Below are 25,556 nucleotides of genomic sequence, written 5' to 3' on the forward strand. Positions count from 1 at the left end.
GCTTCGTGTTCTACGACTCTGCAGAGGACTGACCACAGTGAGTCTCGTCAGCTCCGTTCTCACAGTCGTTCTCCTTATCACAGGTCCAGCTCATGGGAATGCAGCGACCGCTGGGACACGCAAAGAAGTTGACTGGACATTTAGGCTTCCTCTTATCTGCAGGATAACAGTGAAAAACATTGTGTTAGATCTGTGAACAAGGTTGAGAACGGTTGTATTCACTCAGAGGGGGGAAACAAGCACGGAACCTGGGCAGTTCTTCTCATCGGAAGAGTCTCCACAGTCGTTGTTGCCGTCGCAGACCCACGAGGGCAGGTAACACAGAGTGGTTTTCTCACAGCTCTGGAAGGACACGCCTTTCACTCCCAGGCGGAAGAAACGGGAACAATCTGTGGCCTCTGAGAAAAAAACAGGACAAGGACTTTTTTAAAAAACTGACTCACCGCCAGGGAGGTTTTGTTTTCGTCTGTTTGTCCGCAAGTTCACTGAATGATGGCAGATGACTCACGGCAGTTCATTTCATCGCCTGCGTCTTCACAGTTGACCACCTGGTCACAGCGGCTGAAGTTGGAGATGCAGCTTCCGTCTTTGCACTGGAACTCTCCGACTTTGCACAGGGTCACTGCAGGAAGCACAGCACAGAGCATTATATATAAAATGTATAATTATTCCACTCTATAGCTCCTCTCAGACAGAACAAATGCAGTTAAGGTGACATTTGCTGTGTCGTGTCAAAATGTGCAATCATCTGAAAAGATGTGATTATTTAATAAGAGCTATTTTAACAATGCTCAAAGACACTTCACATTGGTTTGTCTTTGCAAGTAAAAAATGGAAATAAAATGAAATGGACAGAAATGACTTACTGTTACAGGGCAGTTCATCTGAGTGGTCACCACAGTCATCGGTGCCGTCACACCAGAACTGATGACCGATGCAGCGGCCGTTGATGCAGCGTCTGTAGCCTTTCTTACAAATACGATTGGCTGTGGAGGGAGAGCAGTTGTTTAGAGATCGCTGAAGTGCAAAGCCATTTTTATCTTTTTTTAAAACACAACCTAATCCACCAATTCATCACTGAAACTGATAATCAGTTCTGTATACATTGATTGAAACTGATTACCTGTTCTCTCTCTCTCTCGCCCTAAACTGGTTTGAACATGATAATCAGCTCGTTGTTCTCTAACCTGCAGCTCCACGAGGAAACTCACCACAGTACGACTGTTTCTCATCAGACTTGTCTTTGCAGTGGGCCATGCCGTCGCAGGTCAGGCTGTAGTTGATGCAGTCCCCGTTCCCACACTCAAAGTCATCCACACTTCCACAGGATATATTCAGTGCTGGTGAGGGAGACACATCGGATTACACAAGGACAAGCAACCACCTTATGATCGAGAGGAAAGTCAAGTGATATTTGATCCTGAAATAGTGATTGAGGACTTTTTGTTTCACTTACAGGAGCAGGTGTTGTCTTCCAGGAGCTGTTGTTCTCCGCGGCAGCTACAGTTGACCCGACCGTCGGACGTGGGCAGACACAGGTCCTGGCAGCCGCCGTTATTTGTTCGGCAAGGAGAGAACTCACCTGAAGGATGTATAACGCAGAGTGTCAAAGAAATAGTTTTGCCTCAACACGACAAAAAAAAAAAAAAAATCACATACTGGTATCTGCATAATGGTATTTAAATTCTATTTTCACATATTTTTTCCAGGAAATAATAAATGGATGAGTATAAAAAGGCAAATTTAAGCGACCAATTTCTATAAGTGTGTGAAATGTGATAAGGTCTGAGAATGACGTCATGAAATCAGTTAAAAATAAATATGTTGGACGCTGTATCAGAATTCTTCTCCCCCCCCTCCAATATCAGTATGGGTTCCTGAAAATCGATATTGATTGGGCTCTAATTCAAAATTCAAAATGGTGGCGGGTCAAACTAAGTGACAGAGCAAGGTGGTCATCCAATGAACAATACTCACAGCTGTTGGAGTCATTAGCCACAGCGACGATGCCCATTGGCTGCTGAGGGATGTCGGCACGCAGCACCTTCATGTCCCCTCCCGTGTACTTGTCCGCTCGGAGGACGGCCCTCCTCACCCAGTCGGTCCAGAAGATGTAGTCCCCGTACACAGCCAGGCCAAACGGGTGGACGGGCTCATTCTTCAACAACACCTGAAGGAGAAGATAACCGGCGTCAGTTCACCGAATGACTCGATGCTTCTTTTTTTTTTACAGCCACAAGAAGAAAAAAAACAGAGAAAGATTATGTCTCACATAACGGCTGCTTCCATCATATTCACAGCGTTCAATCTTGTCCAAGGTGGCGTCAGAGAAGTAGAGTTTCTCAGCCCGGTGATCTATGGCCAGGCCGTTGGGAGTCTTAATGTCGCTGCCGATGATCACGAGCACGTTGGCTCCGTTCAGAGACGCCCTCATGATGCTGGGAGCCTGCTCGTTCCAGTTGGTCCAGAACATGAGACTGTAGCGGGGGGGGGGGGGGGGACAGACACAGGACGAGCATTATGTGGACGCTCCAAAAAACGTCTCGGGATAAAAGTTACGGTTCAGTGAAGTGAAATAAATCTTGTGTTGGAAAAACAAAAAACAGAAAGAAACACGACTGGAACTGGGCGCCGAGGGCAGAACACCGAGTTTCAATATCAATGACTCACTCCTGACACTCGTCCAGCACAAAGGCTCTGGGGTGGTCTTCTCCAGACATAGTGACCACGGTGTTGCGGTTATAGGCCACAGAGCGGCTCTGAGCCACAGTGTGGCGGGTGATGGTGGAGGTTGTGTAACTGGTCCAGTACAATGTGTCCCAACCGCGGTGGTACGCCAGGCCCTCCACTGACCCGACATCTGCGGGACAGAGAAGGAAGAAGTTGGTAAACATTTGTTGGCCTTTCCACAAAGAGTTTTTCCACCTCTGGTTCTTTAGGCTTGAGAAGAACCAAGTTTATAAAAATAATAGCACCTCTCAGGGGTGTTGGTGGCAGCTTTAATGAGAATCCTTAGTGACAATTCAACAAATCATTAATCCCCGTCATGCTTGTAACAAGTTGCTGCGTTAGTGAGACTTCATTAAAGAGGCAGCGGTAAATGCTTTTTTCCCCCCCATCTTCCCTCATCACTCTATGAATGGTGAAACGCTGTGAGGAAGGATAAGGTTGAAAAAAGAAAAGCGAGTAAAAATGGCAGTGGCACCTAACTCATCCGAGTATTTACCAAGCCTGCTGTTCCTGGAAAGACTTTACACAGTTTGTATCATCCTGTCATTTTATAGGCGACTGCCTGCCCATACAAACACAGCTCCCTGCGGACGCTCGCATCCGCGGCGAAAAATTGCAAATAGAGCAGCTTGAGTCAGACAGAGGGACAGAGGGCGCGGCGAGGAAGTCAACCATGAACGGCAGATATAAGGCGGCTGCTCTGGATATCCGCCATCCCTCTTTTGCCCCGCGACCCCCCCCCCGCACTCCCAGCACACATCATCGGACACTGTTCATGTCTGTGCTGCCTACAGGACACTCGACATCATGGAAAAGGACGACGTACTGTACTGCAGGCTGCTGGGCTCCAGGGTGTGTGCATCCATCTGTTTTTTCGTCACACTAGCAACCAGCTTTATGAGCACTTACCCCCCACTAATAAAAACCTGAACACTCACAACTGTTTGCTTTTGGCTGAAAGTCAATAATTAGTCCCATAATAGATGTTTCAGATGAATGACAAAGGGCCATAATCAACCTTAATTTGAATGCGGAATACGCTGGTAACCAACCTAACTAACCTCAACTAAAAGTTTAAGGATAAACACAGTCGTGGTAATACTTTTTTTTTTTTTTTTTATGCATCAGGCTGCAGGAGACAGACATGAGAAGAAGGTGAGCACCGGCAGCTAATCGCTCAGATTCAAACGCGACCCCACTTTGAACAGGAAAGAATTCAGTTTGTTCAGCACAGTACCATGTAATGAGATTCAACACCGTCTCCCCTCCCCTCGCCGAGATCAGCTCAGCCCCTTGTCACTGTGCAAACAATAGAGACAGCCTGAAGGGAAGAACATTGCCACTCAGAGACAGGAGCCTCTCTGACAACCGCAGGAGTCGCGCTGGAATCCACCTGAGAATTACCTCGTTTTTTTCATCACTACCTATATTCATGCTTTATATTTTTCTTGGATGACTGAAAGCCACGTTGAATCGAACAGCAACTCCTCTGCCCGCGGAGTCTCCGAGGAGCTTCCAAGTGGACAACGTGCCTCCTGCTGCGGTGGCCGCTCACTCTGGCATTGACTGGTTTTCAATGCCAGCGGCTACGGGGATGAATTCGTCCGGCGTTGCCCGGTTTCAAGAAATCAATAGAGCGTCTCTCCAACTTGGACGTGAACGGGTCCTCCTTGGATTACAAAGGAGATGCTGATGCAGCCCATGGAAAGCCTGCACACTCTTTAAGGTCATGGTACAAAAAGAAAAACTGTTTCTTTCTGAGACTGCTCTTAGATTATCAACCTAAAGTGATTTTAGTTACTTCAAAGAGCAGAGCATCTGAGAACTCTTTAAGTGACACTTGACTGCAGATAACTCTGTGCAACTGAAAATGAATTTCCAGCCCATGAATGGATTGTTTATCTTTCAAAGTTCAATTTACTCTTTCTCTTGTGTTTTCACGACTCTAAATGTCAATGAGGTTCTCGACTCACCGGTACGATCTACACAGCTCATCTGACTGCTGTGATACCGATTGTCTCTATGGAGTGTGGTGATGCCTCTGCTGGACGCTCTCCCACTTTGTGAAAACGCTGCTCGGATGCACAGTACCAGGCCGTTACTTTAATCTGACTCTTGTGTGTGAATGCATGGAGACGATGGGGCAGCAGGTAAACACCAGCAGCCTCGGCCAAATCACCCGGGCTGATGAGGCTTTGGTTAAAGCCCTGGTGCCCATCTTAGACGGGCTGATTCTGGTGACTGGCCTTGTGGGCCAAACCCTCGTCATCATCATCCTCAGAGGCAGGCGGAGGAAGGAGAGTCAGCCCCCGCACGGCACCGACACCCTCCTGCTGGCCCTGAGCGCGGCCGACCTGCTGCTGCTGCTCTGCCTGCCCTTCCACACCTCCGCCATCACCCTGGGTTTCTGGCCGTTCGGCAGCTTCCTGTGCAAAGCCATCAGCTTCCTGGGCGTGGCCTGTTCCGCCGCCTCGGTCTTCACCCTGGCAGCTTTGGCCGTGACGCGCTACCTCACCGTGGTCCACTCCGCCTGTGCGTACCGCTTGCGGATGCACAGACGCATCAAACTGACCGTGGCCCTGCTCTGGGTCCCGGCATCGACCCTGGCGGCGCCGCAGTTCGCCTTCCGCACGGTGACCATGTCCGGCGGCGTGTACTGCTTCGCCTTCCTGTCTGACTTCAGCCAGCTGGTTTACAGCATTGCTCTATTCCTGTTTGGCTTTGCCCTACCTCTAGGCATTATTGTGTTGATGTACGCCAAGATCTACTGTTTCCTTCGACATGCGCGGCTGCTGGGGAACGCGCTCCAGCTGGAACGCTACCAGAGCCAGGTCACTCACACCTCAGCTCTCCTGGTGCTGGTCTTCACTCTGCTGTGGCTGCCCTCCTACGCCCTCATGTTCTCCTTCATCGGTGGGACGGTAACAGACTCGCCTGGCTACAACGTCATTGCCATCCTGGCCAGACTGCTGGCCTCCTCGGTGGCCGTGGTGAACCCAGTACTGTATGGACTCATGTCTCAGAAGTTCAGAAGAGATTTGCTGGAGCTAGGGAGAGAGCGCTGGGCCCGGTGCAAGAGCTGCCTGATCGTGTGTCCTCAGGTGGTGAGCAGCGACATGGTGCAGCCCTTTGAGCTGGACACCACGTCAGACAGAGGACAGAGTCTTTGACCAGAAGGACAAATACAGTGCTACCTCATTACTCAGTTCATCCTGGAAATAGGGCTAGCTTAAAAACGTTGTGATTTCAATGAGAATATAATCATTTCATTAAATACTATCACTACACAGATAAATGTGGAAAGTATAAAGACAAATATTCCAGGTGATGTGTTGCCAAACAACCCCCATAAATCAATAAACACACAAACCCTATGTATCTAACTTGTCTTCCTGTCTTTCCTGTCAAAGAATACAGCTTTGGTCCAGAGCTTTTAAATGCCATGTTTCTCAGGAGGGAGTTCAACCAGCTACTCTTGAATCATTTAAAAAGACACTTCAGTGATGAAACAAGCCAAAAGCACAGTCTGTGTGTGTGTGTGTGTGTGTGCATCTTCTTCAAGTGGCAGCACAAAGTGATGTCAGTCTCTGGTTGAGAAGCTGCAGCTGTGTGTGTGTGTGTGTGTGTGTGTGTGTGTGTGTGTTGTACAGGGGATCCTCCTGGGTTTTTGTGTTGTCAGAATGTGTGATGACAGCTGTTTACAGTGTCGGGGGACGAGGGACAACATTCAGCTATTAATGGTGACGATAACAGAAGAGGCTCAAATGTGTTTTGACACTGAGCCGAGGGAAATGTCTCCCTGCAGTGAAGACTGCTGTGTAACGGCACTCACACGTCCTGATGAAGAAACAGAAGCGCCACACTTACTGTCCACCACAATCTTGCGGTCTGTGCCGTCATCGTTGATCTGCTGGATGTTTCCGAAGTGGATGTCGCTGAAGAAGATGCGGTTGGTCCCCTTCCCTCCGCCGCCGTGGTAGTCGAAGGTGAGGGCGATGACGTTCTTCATGTGATCGGGGTCCTCGAACGGCTTGATCGGCGCGTTGAGGTTGGTCTCGTCCGAGAGGTGGATGCTCTTCAGAATGGTACGCTCCGAGTAGAGCAGGTAGCCGTCGTAGTCGCGGCAGCTGCGGTTGTCCTCTGCCAGCATGCCGTGAGCACAGGCGCAGGTGCGATCCGCGTTGCCACGATAGAGACACAGCTGCTCACAGCCGCCATTGTTGTCTTTGCAGACATTGGTGCCTGGGGAGAGCGCGACACGTTTACGAGGTGTGTTGGTAAACAAAGAATGAGCCTGGTTAAATGCAGCATTTCAGCCATTCCTGGGAGTTTCCATTATGTTGGGTGGTAAAACAATTTTTAATTATTGTGCGTGTGAGGAGTGGTTTTCTCCACACGTGAGAACATGCATGGGCAGCTCATGCTTAGGTGTGTGTATGTTTGTGTGTTTTTCTACCTTGCTGCCTGGCTCTGTTGAAAACCTTGATGTCCTTCAGCTGCACACCAATACCGGTCCTGAGCTGCACCGCGTCTGTAGCATTGTCTTTGCTGCCTCTCTTAATGGAGCCATTGGCATGAGTACTAAACAAAAGACGACAAATCCATGTGTCAATCATCACGACATTACAATATGACATCGTCCCCATGACTGAAATGCTGTCCTTTACAACAGAAAGTATGGATAGATTAGAAAGATGGTTTAAGTTTAACAAACTTATTTCTCCACTGGACTGACCGATCGCTCCAGTAAATGTATTCCTCAAAAACAGAAACAGCAAACATGTCCATGTTGTTGTTGGCCAGCACCAGCTCCCGGTTGTCTCCGGTCTCCAGGTTGATGCGCTCGATCTTGTCCGTCCTGGCATCACACCAGTACAGAAAACCATCCTGCAGGCACAGAGCAGGCATGAATTATTCAAGTCACATTTTCAAATCGCAGATTATGAGTATTGAGGTAACGGTATCACGCCACTAGGATATATTTAATTTTCCTTTTAGCTTCTTTTCTACTGCACTTGATGTTAAAAAAAAAAACAATTTCATAATTTTTTCTGATCTATTAGGGCTACATTAAAGCAATGAAAATATAAAATATCATTCAATAATTCAGCTGTAATTCAAATATATAAATAAACCACTCAATTCAATTTGCTATGGATAATAATAGTTTTCCAAACAAACCAAGGTTTTAAAGAATCCTAGAACATTTGTACAAACGACACATTTCAGCAGAATGACATCAGCTGTGGTTCGCACCTCGTAGTCGATGGAGATTCCATTTGGCCAGCTGATGCTCGAATTGACCAGGACCAGCCTCTGGGTGCCGTCCAGCCGAGAGCGCTCGATACGAGGGTACTGACCCCACTCCGTCCAGAACAGATACCTGCACACAGACACACACAACAGATGATTGAAGGTGCATTTCAGTGAAAAATAACAAAAGAACTCCAAGTAGGTTCCACACTATTACAGGGCGCTGAGTTAAACTGTTGGCAGGAAGTCTTACCCTTTCACTGGGTGGACAGTGATGGCTCTGGGTTTGTCCAGGCCCTGGGAAATGACCACATAGCGGAACGAGCCATTCAGCCTGGCCACCTCAATCACGTCGAAGCCCTGGTCAGTCCAGTAAATGTTTCCTGTAAAAAGCAAAGGGACAGAAGTCAGCTATGTTGTCCTGGAGCAAAAATGAAATACCCACAGGTGATGGATGGAAAATGTAAAAACCTGCTATCCAGTCAACGGTGATGCCCTCCACCCGGCCAATGCCGTTGGTGACCACGTCCTCTCTCCACGTCTGATCTCTCTTCGCCCTGCTGATGGTGCTCAGGCCCATGTCCACCCAGTAGATGGTGTCATTGTCTGGAAAGGAAAAAAGGCCATTTGTGTCACTCTATAAATATTCGATTCACTGGGATAATGACAGCGTTGCGGCTGCGTAATCACTGATGTCCCTCGGCATCACTCACCGGCGTGGAAGTCGATGCCGACAGCCAGAGAGGTGCCAGACACTGGCACCAGGGCGTCAGATTTGTCGGCGGGGTCGAGTGGAATTCCTCTGATTCCCTCGTGAACAGAGTAAAGAAGGAACGAGCCCATACCTGCTCAGAGAAAGCACATTTCACTTTTAGCTCCGAGGACACGTTGCATTCCTACTGTATGTGTGAATGTGGCTGTGACGCAGCGTCTCACCCTCGCAGGACTGCTGTCCCGTCCTGAGGCTGTAGCCGGCGGTGCACATGCACGCCCTGGTTGTTGGGGAGGTGGGGAGACACAGCTGGGAGCAGTCGCCGTTGTTGTTACTGCACAGGTTGATACCTCCTGCGGGAAAAAGGGGGAAGATCAGTGAGAAATAAAACACACAAAAACAGAGAAACGGCTCCGAAGAGGTGGAAGATAAAACCACCAGCAGTGAGTCACAGGGTTTTCTAAAGATGTTTCGTACCTTTCTGCACGTCCTCATCATAGATCCTCATGTGCATCATCGGAGAAGTGTTGTTTCGCAAAACCTTCCAGTCTCCTCCGTCGCTCTTGTTACAAGTTCCGATCTGGTCAGTGCCTTGATCGGCCCACCACAGCTTGTCTCCTAGAGGGAGGGGAGTTGATTCACATCTTTATTTCCTTATCTTGGGCTAATGATTCTAAGATATAGATCTGCCCAGAATATAAGTAATAACCCGATCCATCTAATGTATTTAAAATAATTATCTTACCCATGATAGCCAGCGCCGTAGCCTTGGTAAGTTTGCCTTTTACACCCTCCAGGATCTCCAGGTTAGATCCGTTCATCTGACAGCGGCTGATGGTGCTGTTCCCGGAGCTGATCCAGTACAGCTGCTCTTTCTCAAAGTCAATAGAGAGGCCTGTGTGGGGAGACAATTATACATGTACAGCTCTTACATTGATCTGCTTAGTCTGTGCTTTCACCCTGTACAGTTCAGTACTATTCTGCCATCAGTTTCTTGGAGGATGGAGGGGGAAACGTTTGCTCACCTACTGGTCCCTTCTGATCAGTGAACAGTGTGGTGCTGTTGCTACCATCCATGTTGGACATGCTGATGTTGTCCCCGTCAGTCCAGTAAAGCTTCCTGAGGAAGAATATGGATAATATGTGATGCAGAGAGGATTTGAGGAGTGAAACGAATGATCTGACAAATCGCAGTAAACGAAGCAACAGGAGACTCAAATGTGTAAAAAGCAAATGTATGAATGAAGAAAAAGAAAAAGAGACTGATCACTGTGTCTCAAAAGGGATTTCTTCTAAAAAAAAGGACGCTTACCCCAGTATAGGATGCAGCACCAGGCAGTGGGGCTTGTCTAATCCCTGGATCACAGCGTTCTTGAAAGACCCATCCAGTCTGGCCACATTGATCTGCTTCTTATTGGCATCATAGCTGGTCCAGAAAAGGTTCCGGGAGACCCAGTCCACCGCCAGCCCATGGGCGTTAGGAAGGTCTGAGGAGTGTCCACAGAGCGAAAAAGGTTAGAGCTTCCAGGGCATGTAGTCAGTTTTCAAAAACATTTCATTTAGTTTCAAATAATTACAAGAAATATAAACATTTTTATAAAAACAGGTTACCACCGATATATCCCTAGGACTGTTCTTACCAGCCGACACCACAGTCTCCACCCCTGTGCCGTTGATGAAAGCTCTCTTGATTGTCTGCGTTCGAACGTCGGACCAGTAGATGCGATGCTCCACGGCGTCGTAGTCGACCGCCGTCACGTTGTCTATGTCCGGCACCGTGAAGGAGATGATGTAGTTGTAGTAAGGGTTGTCGATGTCCACGCCTCGGATCTCGATCTGACGAGCGTAAAGAAGGAACTTGCGAGACTCTGGAGAAGAAAAGTAAAAAGCAGAGGAATGGAAGAAGTTATTTTACTTTCTGTGATATCTACAAAAATGAACTTTCGTTTTTTAAGTTCAATATCAGCAACAAAGATTTAACGTACGATTTTCAATAATGTCTGCATAAAAAAAGCCCTTTTCTCATGTTCTAGTTTGTCCCATTACACTGTTATGAGCTCACTGTGATTAAAGGTTTAGTCAAGTTTATGTGTTTTCTTACTCAACCGCCAACACAGTTAAAGGCAGCCAGCCGGATCCCCGGAGAGAGATGCTCGAGAGGGTCAAAATAACCAGTAACACGTTGCGTAGTTTACCCTTTGAGAGGTAGAGGGTGGAGACAACCGGTAACTCCCCCTCAATCGAGAATGTATTTGAAGAAGTGAATGAACCAGAGTTCAGGAGAAAAAAACAACGAAATCTGTTAAATCAGCTGAGACTCCCTGAAAACTCCCTCGTTACCGGGGAAAGCATCAGACGCCCTCTAATCCAATTAGCCCTCCATCTACACTGCTGAGGACCGTTCTGCTGAATTCTAAACATTGAGACAGACACTCAACATCGGAGCGTGTGCACACATGCACATCCGAGTCCCACGGCTCCCCCCCTCAAAACCATCAGGAAATCACACCGCGCTAAATGAAGACTTCAGCACTTGTGACAGTATTTCATATGACGTGATATTAGAAGGAGAGTGTGGAACAAACAGCGGAGATGCAATCAGTCACACCCGGAGCAGAGTTCACTGCCGGAGTCTTCACCGCTGTGAGAAAAGATCCCTGCTAACAAAGAGCTGTTCCCCTGCTCCTTAATGACACGGATGGTATGTCCCAGTGTTGTGTGCACATTCTCTCTCAGAGAGGTTCCACAGTGTGTTCTTTACCTTTGCAGGTTCGCTTGTCGGGCTGCAGCTTCATGAGGTGAGGGCAGGCACAGGAGAAGGTCTGGTTGAAGTTGATGAGACAGAGGTGGGAGCACGGATCTTTGCCGTCACTGGTGGCGCATGGGTTGGGAGCTAAAAGAGAGAAAGAAAAGGAAATATTAAAGAAAAAGCGAGAAAGATGAGTCAGATGTGTAAACCTGCAGAGGAGGTGCCTCAATTTAGGGGTTGCATCTTCCAGAAGCCGCATCTGAGGACTGGACCCTAACCCCTTGTGTCACCCCGGCAGTATAACGTGGCTGCCGCACTTTGAAGGCTTCTTTAACAGCGGCAAAGGCATCCTTTCATTCCAGAGAGATCAAGGCTCCACAGGTGGATCTTTCCCGGGGCCAAACCAATCCTAGGATTCATTGAACTTTGATGACAAACTGCTTTTCAAAGAGGTAATGGCGTCGGCCACCAATGATTGAGTGTCACGCTTCAACTCCACCGAACAGCTAATGGTGCACATGATTAAAAACCGAGGGGCATTAAAACTTTCTCGTCCTGTCCGACTGAAGCTGGTAAGGGAGGGCTGGTGAAGCTGATCAAGGAAATGCTCTGATGTCAGTTCAGCTTTACGCTCTACGCGACCCAATCAAACAGCCTCTGAATGGGGGCGGCCCCCGATCTTGGACACAGCTGTGGCATGTGAAAGACTGGTTTTATCCTTATTTTGCAGACTGCATTGGATATTATCTTTTCAAAAATGTAGAAAAAAAGCATCAAAGTAACATATACCTGTCGTACCAGGCTAAGCGAATAGTTTCAATGTGAGATGCCATTTCCAGAGTATCACACTCAAAGGGATTTTCTCATTTCCCAGAGTGTAATGGACCCACAAGGAGAGCGAGGGTGCAAAAACCTGTCACCGCCGCTCGTTGCCTCGTCACTGTCATGGACACTGGCTGCAGCTGTCAATCAAGCATTCGGTGAGATCCCTCTTCCCCGCCTCCAATTACAGGACCCAGTGCCTCTGAGCCGCCCCCCACACCCCTCGGACCCCCACAGGCCATTGGCGGCTAAACATCAAGGCGACAGCTCGCTGTGGCAGACCACTGCAAAAACAGTTCCAACAAGACCGACTGCCATTTTGTCAGTCATTGTGCGTCTGTGAGATTAACACATGATATTTAAGTCACAGGGGGGAGGGGTTTTATTCCCCGCCCAGCTGGGGGGATATACCAAACAGTGAGGTGACTTTTTGATCAGCGAGGCAGCGGGAGGTGTCCAGATTGTTCCCGGTGCGAGGAGACAACGCGCCTCACGGCTCTGAAAAGGTCAGCTGTCTACGGGGAACACGAGCTGAGAGACCACATGGTTGGCAATGAGCTGCGAGCTTGTCACCACTCGCCTCTGAGTTAGAGTCCAAATTAGCCCGGCTGTGCTGACAGGCAGGGCGAGTCAATCTTCTTTAGGAGCATTTGATTCTGCCGCGCGACATACCTTGGGGTTGTCTGGATGGGTGATAGACCTGCAGGTCAAAGGGCTGTGTGTTGGTGCGCTGGACGACAGTCACGTTGTGTCCCGTCCACTTGTTGGCCTTGGCCAAAGTGTTGGTCCTCCAGTCGGTCCAGTAGACCTCGCCGCCGTACATGGTCACCGCAAACGGGTGGGACAGGTACTCGTGACCTCGCAGCACCTCGATCAGCCCGGAGCCGTCGTACTTGGCGGAGTAGATGGCGTCGGACCTGGATGAGGGTTAAAGGCAGAGGTGTCCGCTTTACCTAACAGGATGTGCATGCTGTTCATGGTACTAGATGTGTCAGTACTGCGTGTTGGTGGTTTTACATAAGCATACCACCTCTGCATGTTTATCAAAACAATTACATAATAACAACGAGTGAGTGATGTAATCAGTGAGTGGGTGGCTGCAGCGCGATGAGAGCGCTCTGCTTATTCAGAGAGGAGAGGCAAGTGGTACCTGGCATCGATCCAGACAATGCGTCTCTCCATGTAGTCCACAGTGAGTCCGTTGGGCCAGCCGCCGCTGCCCGTTTCCTTGTGGATGGTGCGTCTGCCTTCACCGCTCATAGATGCAGCCTCAATCCTGGGCAGACTGGCATCCCAGTCAGTCCAGAACAGAATACTGCACACAGATGGTTCAAATCATCAAATCAAGGGATTATTACATTTTCATATATACATACTGTCGCCTACAAGCCACTTTGAAATGAGCACAGTGCTCTTACCCATCACGGGGGTCCAGGGCAATTGCCCTGGGATGCTCCACCTCCCCAGCCAGCAGGGTGGTTCTCATGGTCCCGTCCAGTTTGGCCACCTCGATCTGATCCAGATTGCTCTCCACCCAGTAGATGTTTCCTGCGATCCAGTCCACGGCCAGGCCCTCGGGAGTGGCCAGTCCGTACTGGATCACCACCTCAAAGCTGGTCAGAGCTGAACCCAACATAACAGAGGAATTGGGAATTTGTTGCATTTCATAGGAGAAAAAAAAAGCAGCTGTAATTCTCCTCATTTAGTTTAATAGCTTCACGTAACATTCCCCAGGTTGAGCTGATCTCAAGCCAGCACATATGGTTCAGTGTAAAAAAAAAAAACACTGAACTGTTTAGAATTCTTTTCTCCTATGGAATCCGTCAGTGAACGACATGCACTGCGTCTGTCAGTGTGACTTCAACCAAACCCACTGCCCCACTTCTAAGCCCTCTCGCTTTTTATTATTTCCCAGAAACCACTGGCTCTCATGTAAACCAGTGCAAAACCAAAATGTGTGATCATCTCTGGCTCAAGGAGATCGGACAAGTTTTTCACAAGTCCTTCCAGAAGTAATTAGAGGGAGAGGGATGGGTCGACTTCAGTTCTCCTAGAGGAATGCTGGAGCCGGACCGGCTTCCTGTGAGGATTCGTGGGTTTGGGACATCTTTGTTAAGCAGTTGGCACTAACCGGTGGATGCCAATAACTTTGGGGATGCTGGATTTGCTTCGATAACAAGCAGCAGGAGCCGATGCATGAGTTATTCACAATGTCTCCGCTCAGAGGCCCTGTGTTAATGGTGAAAGCTGGAGAGCTGGGACCGGGAACTACAGCGTGTTGTGCCTCCTACGCTGCATCAGGGTTCTGGCTGCAGTCACGCACAGCGAGTGCTGAGATAAATGGGAAGAGACAAAGCCTTCCGTGTGCCCCCTAAGTGCTGTGCTGGGAACACAACCTTGATTGGCAAGGAGACCTGGGGTTTTGGAGCAGGAAAGGGGCCGACAATGACCTGGGAGATTTATTCAGGGTCACGAGCCGCCGCTGCTGACCACAGACTCTTTCTGGCCCAGAGAAATTACAGAGTGTACTCGCTCTGTGGAAGTTCGTTTCTCAGAAATCCACATTTAAAAGCCCAAACATGATTTGCTATCTCATAAAGAACAATCCCCTCCACTGTTTTTTTTTTTTAGTTTTTTTTTCGCTCACAAAAGGAAGACAGTGAAAAATGATGTCGCTACAATGTAAATTGCACAGTTCGGAGAGGCCGTCCATCCCACTGTCCCCATTGATCTTTCACCGTAACCTAAAATTACAGAGCGCTGCGGCTGGGCTTCATGCCTCACCTCCGTTGTCGGACAGTTTCCCACGGTAGATTTTGTCCTCCACCACGTCAGTCCAGTACAGGGTGCTCTGGTTCAGGTGGAAGTCCAGGGCGATGGTGTTCCTCAGGCCTGGTACCAGCACGCTGAACTCCCCCTTGTTAAGCTCAATCCTTCTGATCTCGTGGCGGTTGGAGAAGATGATGAAGGGCTTGAACGGATCTGAAGGCAGAGGAGAAAACACTCAGAAGAGGGAGAGCGCCGCGACAAAGTGAATCTCATCTCCGAGTCCAGATCAAAAAACACATTCACCCTCTTTGATGTAAAATCCAATCAAAAGAATTGAAATTGAGAAAGAATTCTTAAAAAAACGACAATCCACCAAATTATGAAGGACAAAAAAAAACACATTTATAAATAAATAAATAAATAAATAATGTTTAAGGTAAAAGGGGCTACTTCTACATTTTTTTTATTTCTGTATTTCTGTCTCCATATGTCAGTCAGGTAGGCGGGCTTAACTCAGTCTGAAAGCCTGATTGGTTGTATCGGTGTATAAATAAATAAATATATGAATATTTAGGAATAAATAAATAAATGTAGGAAAACAGAAACAGCCTTTTTTGATTGCAGACTAAATATATATATATATCAGTATTGAAGAGCCCAGTCTGAAAGCTCTGACAGTCTTTCCTCACCGGTGCTTTTGCAGCTCTCCATGTCGGCCTCCAGTTCCCAGCCCTCGTAGCAGGAACACTTGACGCTGGATTTCTCCTGCTCGCACTTCTGGCTGCACTTGAGGTGTTTGGCGCAGAAGCTCTGAATCTGGCAGGTCTTGTTGTCGGCACCCAGCTCCATACCCAGGGGACAGGAGCACATGAAGCCCTCCCCGGGGATGATGCTGCAGTTGTGGCTGCAACCACCGTTGTCCAACGAACACAAATCTGCAGGCAGGAAAAACAGATGACCGAGCTGGAGAGCGTCCGAGGCAGGAGGTCTGTGAGCGGTGTGTGTGTTTGTGTGTGTGTGTGTGTGTGTGTGGTGTTTGTGGTGCTTTGAATGTCACAGGACAAAATAACCGGGTATTGAACGCATCTCCGTGTTGTGTTCGATGTACAGACATTTTTTGCAAAGAATGTTTTACCACAAAGCTTCTCGTCAGATCCATCCGGACAATCGTCGGTGCCGTCGCACAGCTTCTCGGCGGGCAGGCAGATGGAGTCGTTGGTGGCACACATGTGGTGAGACAGCTTGCACACCAGCGCCTCGCAGTTGTCCTCGTCCGAGTTGTCCTCGCAGTCGCTGTCGCCGTCACACACCCAGGCCTTGCTGATGCAGCGAGCTGACAACACCAGGAAATGTCAACTTTCAGATTTGGTTGTTTTCCACATTTTAAATCTTAATATATTCATAGAAAAACGGTTTTAATAGGTTCCAGGGCTCTGCAACATCAGAGTGAAGCTAAAGTTTGGAACTAAAATATATACGTAATATAAAAAAAGACCATAATCAGCAGATCCGCTCAGGAAGGAAAAGTGAACCTCAATTTTTTTTAACTGACATGAATATCTGAGCCAATCATAAAGCATCATGACAGGGCTGACATTTGAGTCCAGAATGGAGGAAGCTTGTAACATCAAATTTGATATGCACTCCTGTTCGCCAAATGAGACGCATGGGTCGTAACTTTCCTCTTTGTTTCCAGTTTGCCACAAAGAGCAGCCACTGCGTGACGCACGTGACATAAATCTCCCACTGACGCTTTGTGGTGGTGACCGACCATTAACTCCTTCAGTAATCTCTTATCTAACCTGTGGTACGTCCCACAGTTTAAATCACCCTTACCAGAGTCCCTGCAGCTGAACTTGACCGCGGGGTCACACATGTGGGTGACCCCCTCGCAGTTGTTCTCGTCACTGAGGTCCATGCAGTCTGTGTCGCCGTCACAGCGCCAGCGCATGGGGATGCACAGGCTGTCCAGCCGACACTGGAACTCGTCCACATGGCAGCCGCCCGGAGGACGAGTCGCTGCGGATGAAAAACAAAAACAAAGACAATGAGTGAAAGTGAGGGGGGGGAGAGAGAGTGTGCAGTTAAGCTAATTTGTAAGAAGCAACAAAATACCATTATAAATCCACAACTGAAAAAATAACCAGCGTGGAGTCACAGCCAGCAGACACCACTGACACTCAGACCACACACACATGCACTCGGCCAAAACTGAGAAGAGGAAGAATAGGCCATTCCAGACATTAATTAATGTGTAGGTTTGCTGGAGAGCCGAGTTAACCACCCGACGCTGAGCCAAGTTAAACAACAATGACACACACAGCTCACTGACTGATGTCAGAGGCGGATGAAAGGCCCCACTGAGGAGGTGGCACAATGACTTCCCCTCATGGCAAAGGTCAGCGCTTGGCCCGGCTGCAGCAGGAAATGGACCGGGGACCTTTCAGCAGGGAACACAATATACAGGAGGGGAAGGTGATAGTATTGCTTTTTTATTTCAGCTAATGACTTCCAGACGGCAGGCTGTGAGAGCTCCCAAAAGCATACACACACACACACACACACACACACAGACACACACTCAAACACAAAGCACAGCTTGCTTATTAAACCAACAGGTCAGGCTGTGCCCAGGATTTGCATGCTGAGGCTTGACAGCAGTTGGCCGCGGCTCTGCGCGGATCAAACGGGACATAGAGCACGGACAGGAGCGTACGCTTTCAGGCCGACCAGCGGCTGAGGAAAGAGCAGGACACGGAGATACGGCGGTGTCAGAGCCGCCATCACAAAGAGCGGTCAACCACCAGCCGGCGTTCCGCTCTGGACACGTACATTCATGTCGCTTGCAGCAGAGTCAAAACCCGGGGGCCCCTTGGAAAGAGTTTAATTGTTATCTAACCACAAAGCATAATCACATCCTGAACAGTGCAACAGAGAGGATTCTCTGTAAATGATAAGTGGAAGCCCGGAGCAGGCCGGGGCACGCAGAGCAGGGGAAGTGGGATCATTATGATAACCTCTGTGCAAGTGCAACATGTACAGGAAACGATGCGAGGGACGTTGCATGATGCGGCGAGAGCTCCACGAGGCTGAGGACGAAAAACCTCTGTTTCATTTGCAGCGCCGAGTTCGAGGAGAACAAGGCGATAAACGGCTTCCAGCAGCTTGGAGCACACGGTCTTGTGGCCTACCCTGGTTGGTGCAGTTGGCGTGAGTCTCGTCGCTGTAGTCTCCACAGTCGTTGTCGCCGTCGCAGGTCCAGTATTCTGGGATGCAGCGACCACTGTTGCATTTGAACTGGACGCTGGAGCAGGAGTGGCTGCAGCCGGCCTCGTCGCTGTTGTCTCCGCAGTCGTTGTCTGTCGACACACGCAGTCACACCAGGATTTCACTATCAGCCGCCGGGTTGTTTTTAAAGTGCAGCTGCGTGAAAAGCGAAAGCGGCCCATGCTCACCGTTGTCACAGCGCCAGTTGATGTTGATGCAGCGGCCGTTGGCACAGGTGAACTGGGTCAGAGGGAAGCAGGTTGGGTATGCTGGGAGGAGGGAGAAATAAAAAATCATTAGCATGTTTGTCATTTGTGCAAATCAGGCAAAATCAACAGTACGACGGTGCGGCAGAGACTCACCGCAGGAGTCGGGCTCGTCGGAGCGATCTCCACAGTCGTCATCCAGGTCACATGTCCAGGAGATGGGGATGCAGCGCCCGCTGGCACAGGGGTACTGGTTTGGTGGGCACGTACGAGCTGGCAGGGGAACAATGCAGGAAACAGTCAAGTCCTCTTTCCTTTTTGTAATATCCCTGACTCGACATTTCAGCTTGCATTAAGTGATGACTGTTAGAGAAGACATCTTCAAAGACCTAACAGATCAGGGCGTAGCTTAATTTCCCATAATCTATTGCTACAAAAAGTGATTAACAATCAAGGAAGCTCCCTTTATCGTATCTGAGTTAAAGACAATGTGTAATCTCCTTCAATATACGTGGGACACTGACACAGCTCTTATGAGAAGCAACAAATTGTGATGGCCAGGAGCCCACACTGCGTTTCAGCCCAGTGTCACTGAATAGAAGATTAATACCTCCTCATGGTTTCTGAATTCCTGCTGACATCCGCCGCACTTATTGTCCGATTCCGATCTCTGTGGTGCAGATGCAACTTACAGGCTTCATCATCTCAGTAAGAAAACTAAAATCCACCACTGAATACTGGTATACTTGTTAATTCTGCAGTCACAACCCCCACGTGATTCTCTTTGTTTCATGGCTTCGAGTTGCAGATCATGATTCCGTATACATCATACAGGATGTTCATTTGCAGCATATTAAAAGATGCGAGAAGAACTCTCGTGATCTCTGAGTAGACATCATATAACTCTATACGCACCAGAACAGGTGGTGTTGGACTCGTCTTCATCGTTGCCGCAGTCATTGTCTCCATCACAGAGCCATCGCAGGGGGATGCAGCGGTTGTTCTGGCATTTGAACCGGTCAGCTGGGCACGTGTGCTGGTCTGGGAGGGAGAAAACAAAACGGAACGTGTCTGATAAATAAACCCATAACTTTTCAAGTATGTCACTTTAAGACTAAAAAACAGTGTAGAGCATCCAGGACGAGTAAGAGTCTGTGTTTCTCACGATCGCCTGATGAGGAAGAAAGCTGGCCAGTAACATTACAGCCCCATTACACAGCATGGAAACAGACAACCCTGGAAACTGTAGCCTGCGCTCCGTCGGTTCCCATCAACTAAAACCCTTTAACCGAATTCATGTTTCTCCGTGTGTTGCTGCGTAACCAAGGGCGACAATGACGCGGCGCTTACGGCACAGCTCCGGCGCCTCGTCGCTGTTGTCCAGACAGTCGTTGTCGCCGTCGCACTTCCAGCGCTCCTGGATGCAGCGGTTGTTCTTGCAGGCGAACTCCCCGGGCTGGCACTGCGGCGGGGGCACGTAGGAGGGGTTGGCTGCGGAGGAGATCAGGGTTAGAAGCAGGAACAGATGGGCCACTGAGACAAGAGCAGGTCTGTACAGTGCTTGGGTCAGCTTTTGTCCCTCTTTTAAAGATTGTTAAAAAAAAAAAAAGAACACGAGCACACAGAACATTGCAACGGTACAAGCGAGACCTTTAAAAACCTCTGGACTAGTAAAGCAGCTCAGTACCTTTGCAGGTGACGTTATCGACGTCCAGGATTTGGTCGTCAGCACAGCCACAGGACCGGCCGTCAGGGACAGCGAGGCACAGGCTGCTGCAGCCGCCGTTGTTCACTCGACATGCGTTGGAGCCTTCGCACAAAGACAAAGACAAACCAAGGACGACTGAATACAGCAGCCACAATACACAATGTCGTTATTTCATTATAAGCGGGAATGGGGGGGGGGACATGTTACCTTGCTGCTGGTGCGCATCGTACACTCTGATCTCGAAGATGGGCGGCCTCTCATTGCGCAGCAGGGTGACCATCTTAGTGGCCTGGTCCAGTTTGTAGATGCTGCCTCCGCGATACTCATTCCAGAAGAGGAACTGTTTGTAGTGACACAGGCCGAAGGCGTGGTTCAGCTCTTGCCCCTCGTACACAACCTGAGGAAACAGAGAATTCAGAATTTTTTTGATCATTTTTTTAGTAAATTTCAAAATGATGTGGAGTGGGGCCATGCCGAAGAAAATAAATTATGAGATTTTGAGGGGGGGGGAAGCAATACTCTGATAATAACATCTTAATATTACAAGAAAAAGAGTTGTACGTTTTCAAATATATTGTTGAGCTTTTAGGAGATTAAAGAAAAGAGTAAAAATATAACAATAATTAAGTCATAATATTTGGGGGAAATTGAAAAAAAAAAAAAAAAAACATTAGAAGATAGAAGATAAGCAGCAAGGAGAACCTGTGCTTGTCAGAGCTCCACTATTTTAAGATCCAAAATCTTGAACCATCTCTTTGTGAAACCCCTTGAATAACACGCAAATGTAAGCAACAGTCAACAACTACATTTTCTCAACTATATTCTTGTTAAATTACAACTTTACATTTGTAACATTATGATTTTGTTTTCGTAAAATTACCAATTTCTTCCCGTAGTATCAAGGCTTTAGTCTTGTAATATAATGAGAAATTGGCCATTTTCTCTAAAAATAAAACGCTTTTTGTTCAAAACGTTACGACCATATTCTTAGAATATTGTGACTTTATTCTCAAAATCTCAAACCTTTACTTTTCTTCAACGTGGCCCTGACACTCTTTTGTACTAATCAGCTGTAAACCCACTTAGATCTATTCAAATTCCCTGAGCATCACCGACCTTTCGCTCTGTGGTGTTGAGGTAAACCAGCTCAATGCGGTCGTAGTAGGCATCTACCCAGTACAGAATGCCATTGGGAATGTCCAGACTCAAGCCGTTGGGCCACAGCACCGTCTTGCTGGTGAGGAACACCTGGTGATGTGAGCCGTCCATCCAAGCCTTCTTGATCTTGCCTCTGTTGCTCTCCGTGGGGTCCTCCTCCCAGTCCGTCCAGTACATCCATCTGGGAGATAAGACGACATCACATTCAGACGGCACGCGTGATAAGACATTTCTGTGAGAGCTCAGGACATCCAAATTAAGCTCTTAAGTTTCTATCTGCTCTTTGATGGAGCATCCAACAAAAATAAAATATTTTGAAAACTCACCAGCTCCCACACACAGACGTAATCAACGAGTTCAAACAAAAACCTACAGAGCAGGCCGCCCACGTAGCCGCAAATAACTGAACCCAGACCTGCCCGCTAGTGAATGATGCCGCAGCCAGAAACTATAACTGGAGCAACAACTTTTCTAAATAATGAAGAATCCATTAAAAAGAACAATGCCCTCCCTCTGCAGTGTCTCACCCGTGCTGGGGGTCTACCACAATGGCTCGAGGATGACTCATCTTTCCCTCGATGAGAGTCTTGCGGGTCTGTGAAGCTTTTTCCAGCCTGGCGACGCTGATAGTCTTCTTAGGCCCGTCGTCTGTCCAGTAGAGATTACCTCCCATCCAGTCGACTGCTATCCCCTCCACTGTGTGGATACCTGAGATAAGTAGAAGAAGCCAGTGTGAAAGAGGGATTGTTGGCTGGCCAGCTCAGGATGAAGGTGCAGAGAATAAAGTGGAAAAGATATGGAATAACCTGACTGAATACTAATCCTCTCCAAAGTCGATATAGCAGCTTGGATTTGGTTAGAAAGACGAAATATATTCTGGATTCCTGTGCAAAGCTCTCACCTTCTTTCAGTATGGTGTCCCTCTCCGTGCCGTCTATCTTCTGTCGTCCAATTATGTAGCTGGTGGCATCAGCGAAGTAGATGTAATCACTGGCGGCGTGGAAGTCCAGAGCTCGGGGGTTCATCAGGTTCTCAATGGGGATCATGTACTCATCAGGCACCTTCGCGTTCATGTCCATGCCCCTGATGATTCCAGGACGACCCTTACCATAGACCAGGAACAACTCGTGGTCTGGTTCTGGGTTAGGGGAGGAGGAAGAGGAAAAATATTCTCAGTGATGCCTTTATTCCTCCGAGCAAATTTGTAACCACGGATATTTTGGCTTATTCCGTTTTTCTCCTTTAAAACGATAACACAAATTAAAATAATGAATTTGATTATGAGCTTAATGTGTCTCCTTTAATTGCTTAATCTTTCTTCCATCATAGCTGCTTAGGCTAATGGGGTAGGGTTCATCTTTGCAATATCAAAACACCTCCTCGGGCTTGATACTCACTCTTGCAGGACTTTCCATCACTGCCGAGGCTGAATCCAGAGCGACAGCGGCAGGTGCGGGTCTTGTGGCTGTTGCTCAGCAGACAGATGTCAGAGCAACCTCCGGCCTTCCCAAACTGATCCAGGGTACATGCATGGCTGCGCACTAAGGGAAGGACAACACAAAGCAACAGTCATGCAATGGTAAGATTAGTCAGTGGGTATGGATCAGAGGGGTCTGGCAGGCTAGTTCAGATTTGATCTGTGCCCTCTAGAGCGCGCACCTTGTGGCTGGCGCCTCTGGTGGTACACGTGCAGCGCGGCGCCCCGGTCTACCCGCGTCACCACCTGGAAGTCGGAGCTGTTGAAGCGGTTCACTCGGATCACGCTGGTCTTGGGGTTGAGGTTGCCTTCGTCCGAGTTTGTCGCGTACAGATAGTTCTCGAACACGGTCAGGCCGTACAGGTGCTCAATCTGAAAAGGCAATGAGACGATTAAGCACGTTGACACGTTGTCTTGAGTTTGCCTTTGAAAATGCTGACGTTTCCAGTAGAGCAGCTCACGGTGCATGACTAATAGCTTGAGTGATATCGTCTGTGTACAAGTTTTTATCATAAACGCTGCATAATGAAACGTTCTCATCAAACTATTTATCAGCATCAAACAGAGACTAAGCATAGACGCAGAGAGAGGGTTTCTACCGTCAGAAAGATCCAAGCCTCACACACACACACACACACACACACACACACACACACACACACACACACACACACACACACACACACACACACACACACACACACACACACACACACACACACACACACACACACACACACACACACACACACACACACACACACACACACACACACACACCCTGATTTCATTAAGATCATTACTCCACTATAAGTTGGAGCCAAGCTTCCCGAGGAGGGGACTAATATATTTAGAGGCACTGGCCAGGAAAATCACACACTCCTTAAGTAATATCAATCAAGGCAATAAAACGGACTTGTTGCCCAGGAGAGACGGACTCTTTGTCCAGATTCACAGGAGACAAGTGGAAAACAGCACTGCCTCTGAAGATGATGAGATCAAATCAATGATTGTACAGCTTCGGAAAACAGATGCTTTGTGTTGTAGAGGGGACGATTATTGCCGTTTGGTGATTTGCCACCTTTCAAGTGAAACCTCAACAATTGGACATCTACAGTTTTTGCTGGAGATGCGTGGAAGTTTTTTTTTTCTTCCTAACTTTATTCAAGTGTGTGGTCTTTCAGTTTGAGAGAAAACTATAGTTGGGAAAGGAAGGAAGAAATGTATACCAGTATAAATGATATATTTCTGGTTAGGATAGGTGCAACAACAGTAGTCTGTATGGAGTTAAGTGTAGGCATGTGCAGTTTATGTGCAAACATGAGCTGTGCAACATGAGACTGGGGTATTTGGGGTGTTCAGCGTGTACTAAATATGATAGAAAGGATATGGAATAATAAGAAATGTAGGGGGGTGTGGGTTGGTGTCGTGCCCTAGGTGTTGGCCTGATCGAGTGTTTGGATGGACTGCAGGAAGAAGCTCCTTCCATTCTCTCTGTGTTGGCCACAATGGAGCGGAAGCGCTTCCCTGACCGCTTCAGAGAGAACAGTCCAAGAACTGAAGCTGGAGCGTAGTAATCCAAGCACAAGCACATTCGAGTAAGAGCATTACAAAACTGAACGTGAAATCAATAAGTCCCGCTCTCAAACTGAAAGAGCACGCTCTTGAATAAAGATAGAAAGAAAAAAATGAAAAAAAAAACATGGAGTAGCTGACTCATATGTGCGTGACCACCAATCCAATGGCTCAAAGCTCACCAGCAGGCCCTGGATGATGGTGTGTCGGTTTTTGCCCTCGTAGTCGACCACCTCGATGTAGTCCAGGTATGCGTCAGCCCAGTACACCAGCCGGTTGACCAGGTCCAGGGTGATGCCGTGCGGGAACACGATCTTGCTATCCACCAGCTTGGTGCGATTCTGTCCGTCCATGTCACAGCGCTCCACCCTCGGCGTCGACCCGTAGTCTGTGAAGAACACTTTCCTGTAGCAGAGGAAAGGTGATGGGGGGGAAAGGATGGAGAGGTTAAGATGAAGGCAAGGAGACGGGAAAAAAAAGGGTTTCACTAACAAGAGAGAATTTTTTACAAAAAGGCTGCCATTTAAATTCATGAAGAGTTTACTCTAGGGATGCACCTATATGGAAATTCTTGTCCGATGCCGATACCGATGTTTAAAACAAAAATCGAACCGATACTTGTTTATTTTGTTTGTGTTGTTATTCAGTCACCTTTTTGCGCTAGGAAAATAATTAAATCATAATTTAAAAAGCACTATTTTAAATTATTTCCGCCCTTTATCCCTCATATCTTTTAATGAGCACAAATTCAATCAGATTTACGAAACAATCTTTAGTTTAACTAAACTTTATTTAAGACACCGTGTTAAAGGAGTATTGAGATGTCCTGAGGGTCAGTGAACAGGTCGGGTAGGGCATGTCACAGTTCTAGACCAATGGGGTGGGGTTGTGGGGGATGACAGGTTCTCATTGGCTGGTTTGTTTGGGGTCAGGGGTGAATGAGGAGGGAAGTGTTGAAGACGGTTGTTGATGTGAGGAGAATCGGAGAAGGAACAAGGAGTGTGACATGTTCGTGTTGACTTTAATAAAGTTACAAATAGGAGAAGAAGTTCCGTGTCGTCTCTGAGGCGGTGACGTTACAATACCAATGAACATCGGCCGATGCCATCGGTGAAAGTCAAGTTTATTAC

At 48.0% G+C, this 25,556-nt stretch overlaps 2 protein-coding genes across 3 annotated transcripts in view; one reads left to right on the forward strand and one right to left on the reverse strand.

Annotated features, from left to right (window-relative positions):
- lrp1ab (low density lipoprotein receptor-related protein 1Ab) overlaps positions 1-25,556 on the reverse strand; it is an 86,864-nt gene that overhangs the window by 19,945 nt on the left and 41,363 nt on the right. For both annotated transcript variants that reach the window (XM_062392957.1, XM_062392956.1), the window contains exons 8-50: positions 24,609-24,831; positions 23,034-23,223; positions 22,772-22,915; positions 22,276-22,512; positions 21,902-22,082; positions 21,333-21,555; positions 20,424-20,613; positions 20,196-20,318; positions 19,859-19,999; positions 19,424-19,549; positions 18,665-18,781; positions 18,491-18,571; positions 18,227-18,394; positions 16,872-17,054; positions 16,171-16,368; positions 15,725-15,970; positions 15,051-15,248; positions 13,685-13,889; positions 13,417-13,581; positions 12,939-13,183; positions 11,457-11,588; positions 10,336-10,563; positions 10,008-10,182; positions 9,721-9,815; positions 9,441-9,590; positions 9,173-9,313; positions 8,920-9,048; positions 8,697-8,828; positions 8,455-8,589; positions 8,237-8,366; positions 7,987-8,113; positions 7,466-7,617; positions 7,187-7,311; positions 6,598-6,972; positions 2,671-2,860; positions 2,273-2,477; positions 1,978-2,170; positions 1,457-1,582; positions 1,212-1,340; positions 867-986; positions 509-622; positions 249-398; positions 34-156 (exon numbers count right to left, since the gene is read on the reverse strand). In XM_062392957.1, coding sequence (XP_062248941.1) covers positions 34-156; positions 249-398; positions 509-622; positions 867-986; positions 1,212-1,340; positions 1,457-1,582; positions 1,978-2,170; positions 2,273-2,477; positions 2,671-2,860; positions 6,598-6,972; positions 7,187-7,311; positions 7,466-7,617; positions 7,987-8,113; positions 8,237-8,366; positions 8,455-8,589; positions 8,697-8,828; positions 8,920-9,048; positions 9,173-9,313; positions 9,441-9,590; positions 9,721-9,815; positions 10,008-10,182; positions 10,336-10,563; positions 11,457-11,588; positions 12,939-13,183; positions 13,417-13,581; positions 13,685-13,889; positions 15,051-15,248; positions 15,725-15,970; positions 16,171-16,368; positions 16,872-17,054; positions 18,227-18,394; positions 18,491-18,571; positions 18,665-18,781; positions 19,424-19,549; positions 19,859-19,999; positions 20,196-20,318; positions 20,424-20,613; positions 21,333-21,555; positions 21,902-22,082; positions 22,276-22,512; positions 22,772-22,915; positions 23,034-23,223; positions 24,609-24,831 — 7,160 coding nt within the window. The remainder of the gene's footprint in view (positions 1-33; positions 157-248; positions 399-508; positions 623-866; positions 987-1,211; positions 1,341-1,456; positions 1,583-1,977; positions 2,171-2,272; positions 2,478-2,670; positions 2,861-6,597; positions 6,973-7,186; positions 7,312-7,465; positions 7,618-7,986; positions 8,114-8,236; positions 8,367-8,454; positions 8,590-8,696; positions 8,829-8,919; positions 9,049-9,172; positions 9,314-9,440; positions 9,591-9,720; positions 9,816-10,007; positions 10,183-10,335; positions 10,564-11,456; positions 11,589-12,938; positions 13,184-13,416; positions 13,582-13,684; positions 13,890-15,050; positions 15,249-15,724; positions 15,971-16,170; positions 16,369-16,871; positions 17,055-18,226; positions 18,395-18,490; positions 18,572-18,664; positions 18,782-19,423; positions 19,550-19,858; positions 20,000-20,195; positions 20,319-20,423; positions 20,614-21,332; positions 21,556-21,901; positions 22,083-22,275; positions 22,513-22,771; positions 22,916-23,033; positions 23,224-24,608; positions 24,832-25,556) is intronic.
- On the forward strand, positions 4,670-6,175 carry LOC133957407 (galanin receptor type 1-like). Its single transcript, XM_062392963.1, has one exon. It carries the CDS (start codon positions 4,860-4,862, stop codon positions 5,898-5,900), a length of 1,041 nt encoding a protein of 346 aa, XP_062248947.1. The 5' UTR covers positions 4,670-4,859; the 3' UTR covers positions 5,901-6,175.

Source organism: Platichthys flesus, chromosome 7, assembly GCF_949316205.1.
Source record: "Platichthys flesus chromosome 7, fPlaFle2.1, whole genome shotgun sequence".
Lineage (NCBI taxonomy): Eukaryota > Metazoa > Chordata > Actinopteri > Pleuronectiformes > Pleuronectidae > Platichthys > Platichthys flesus.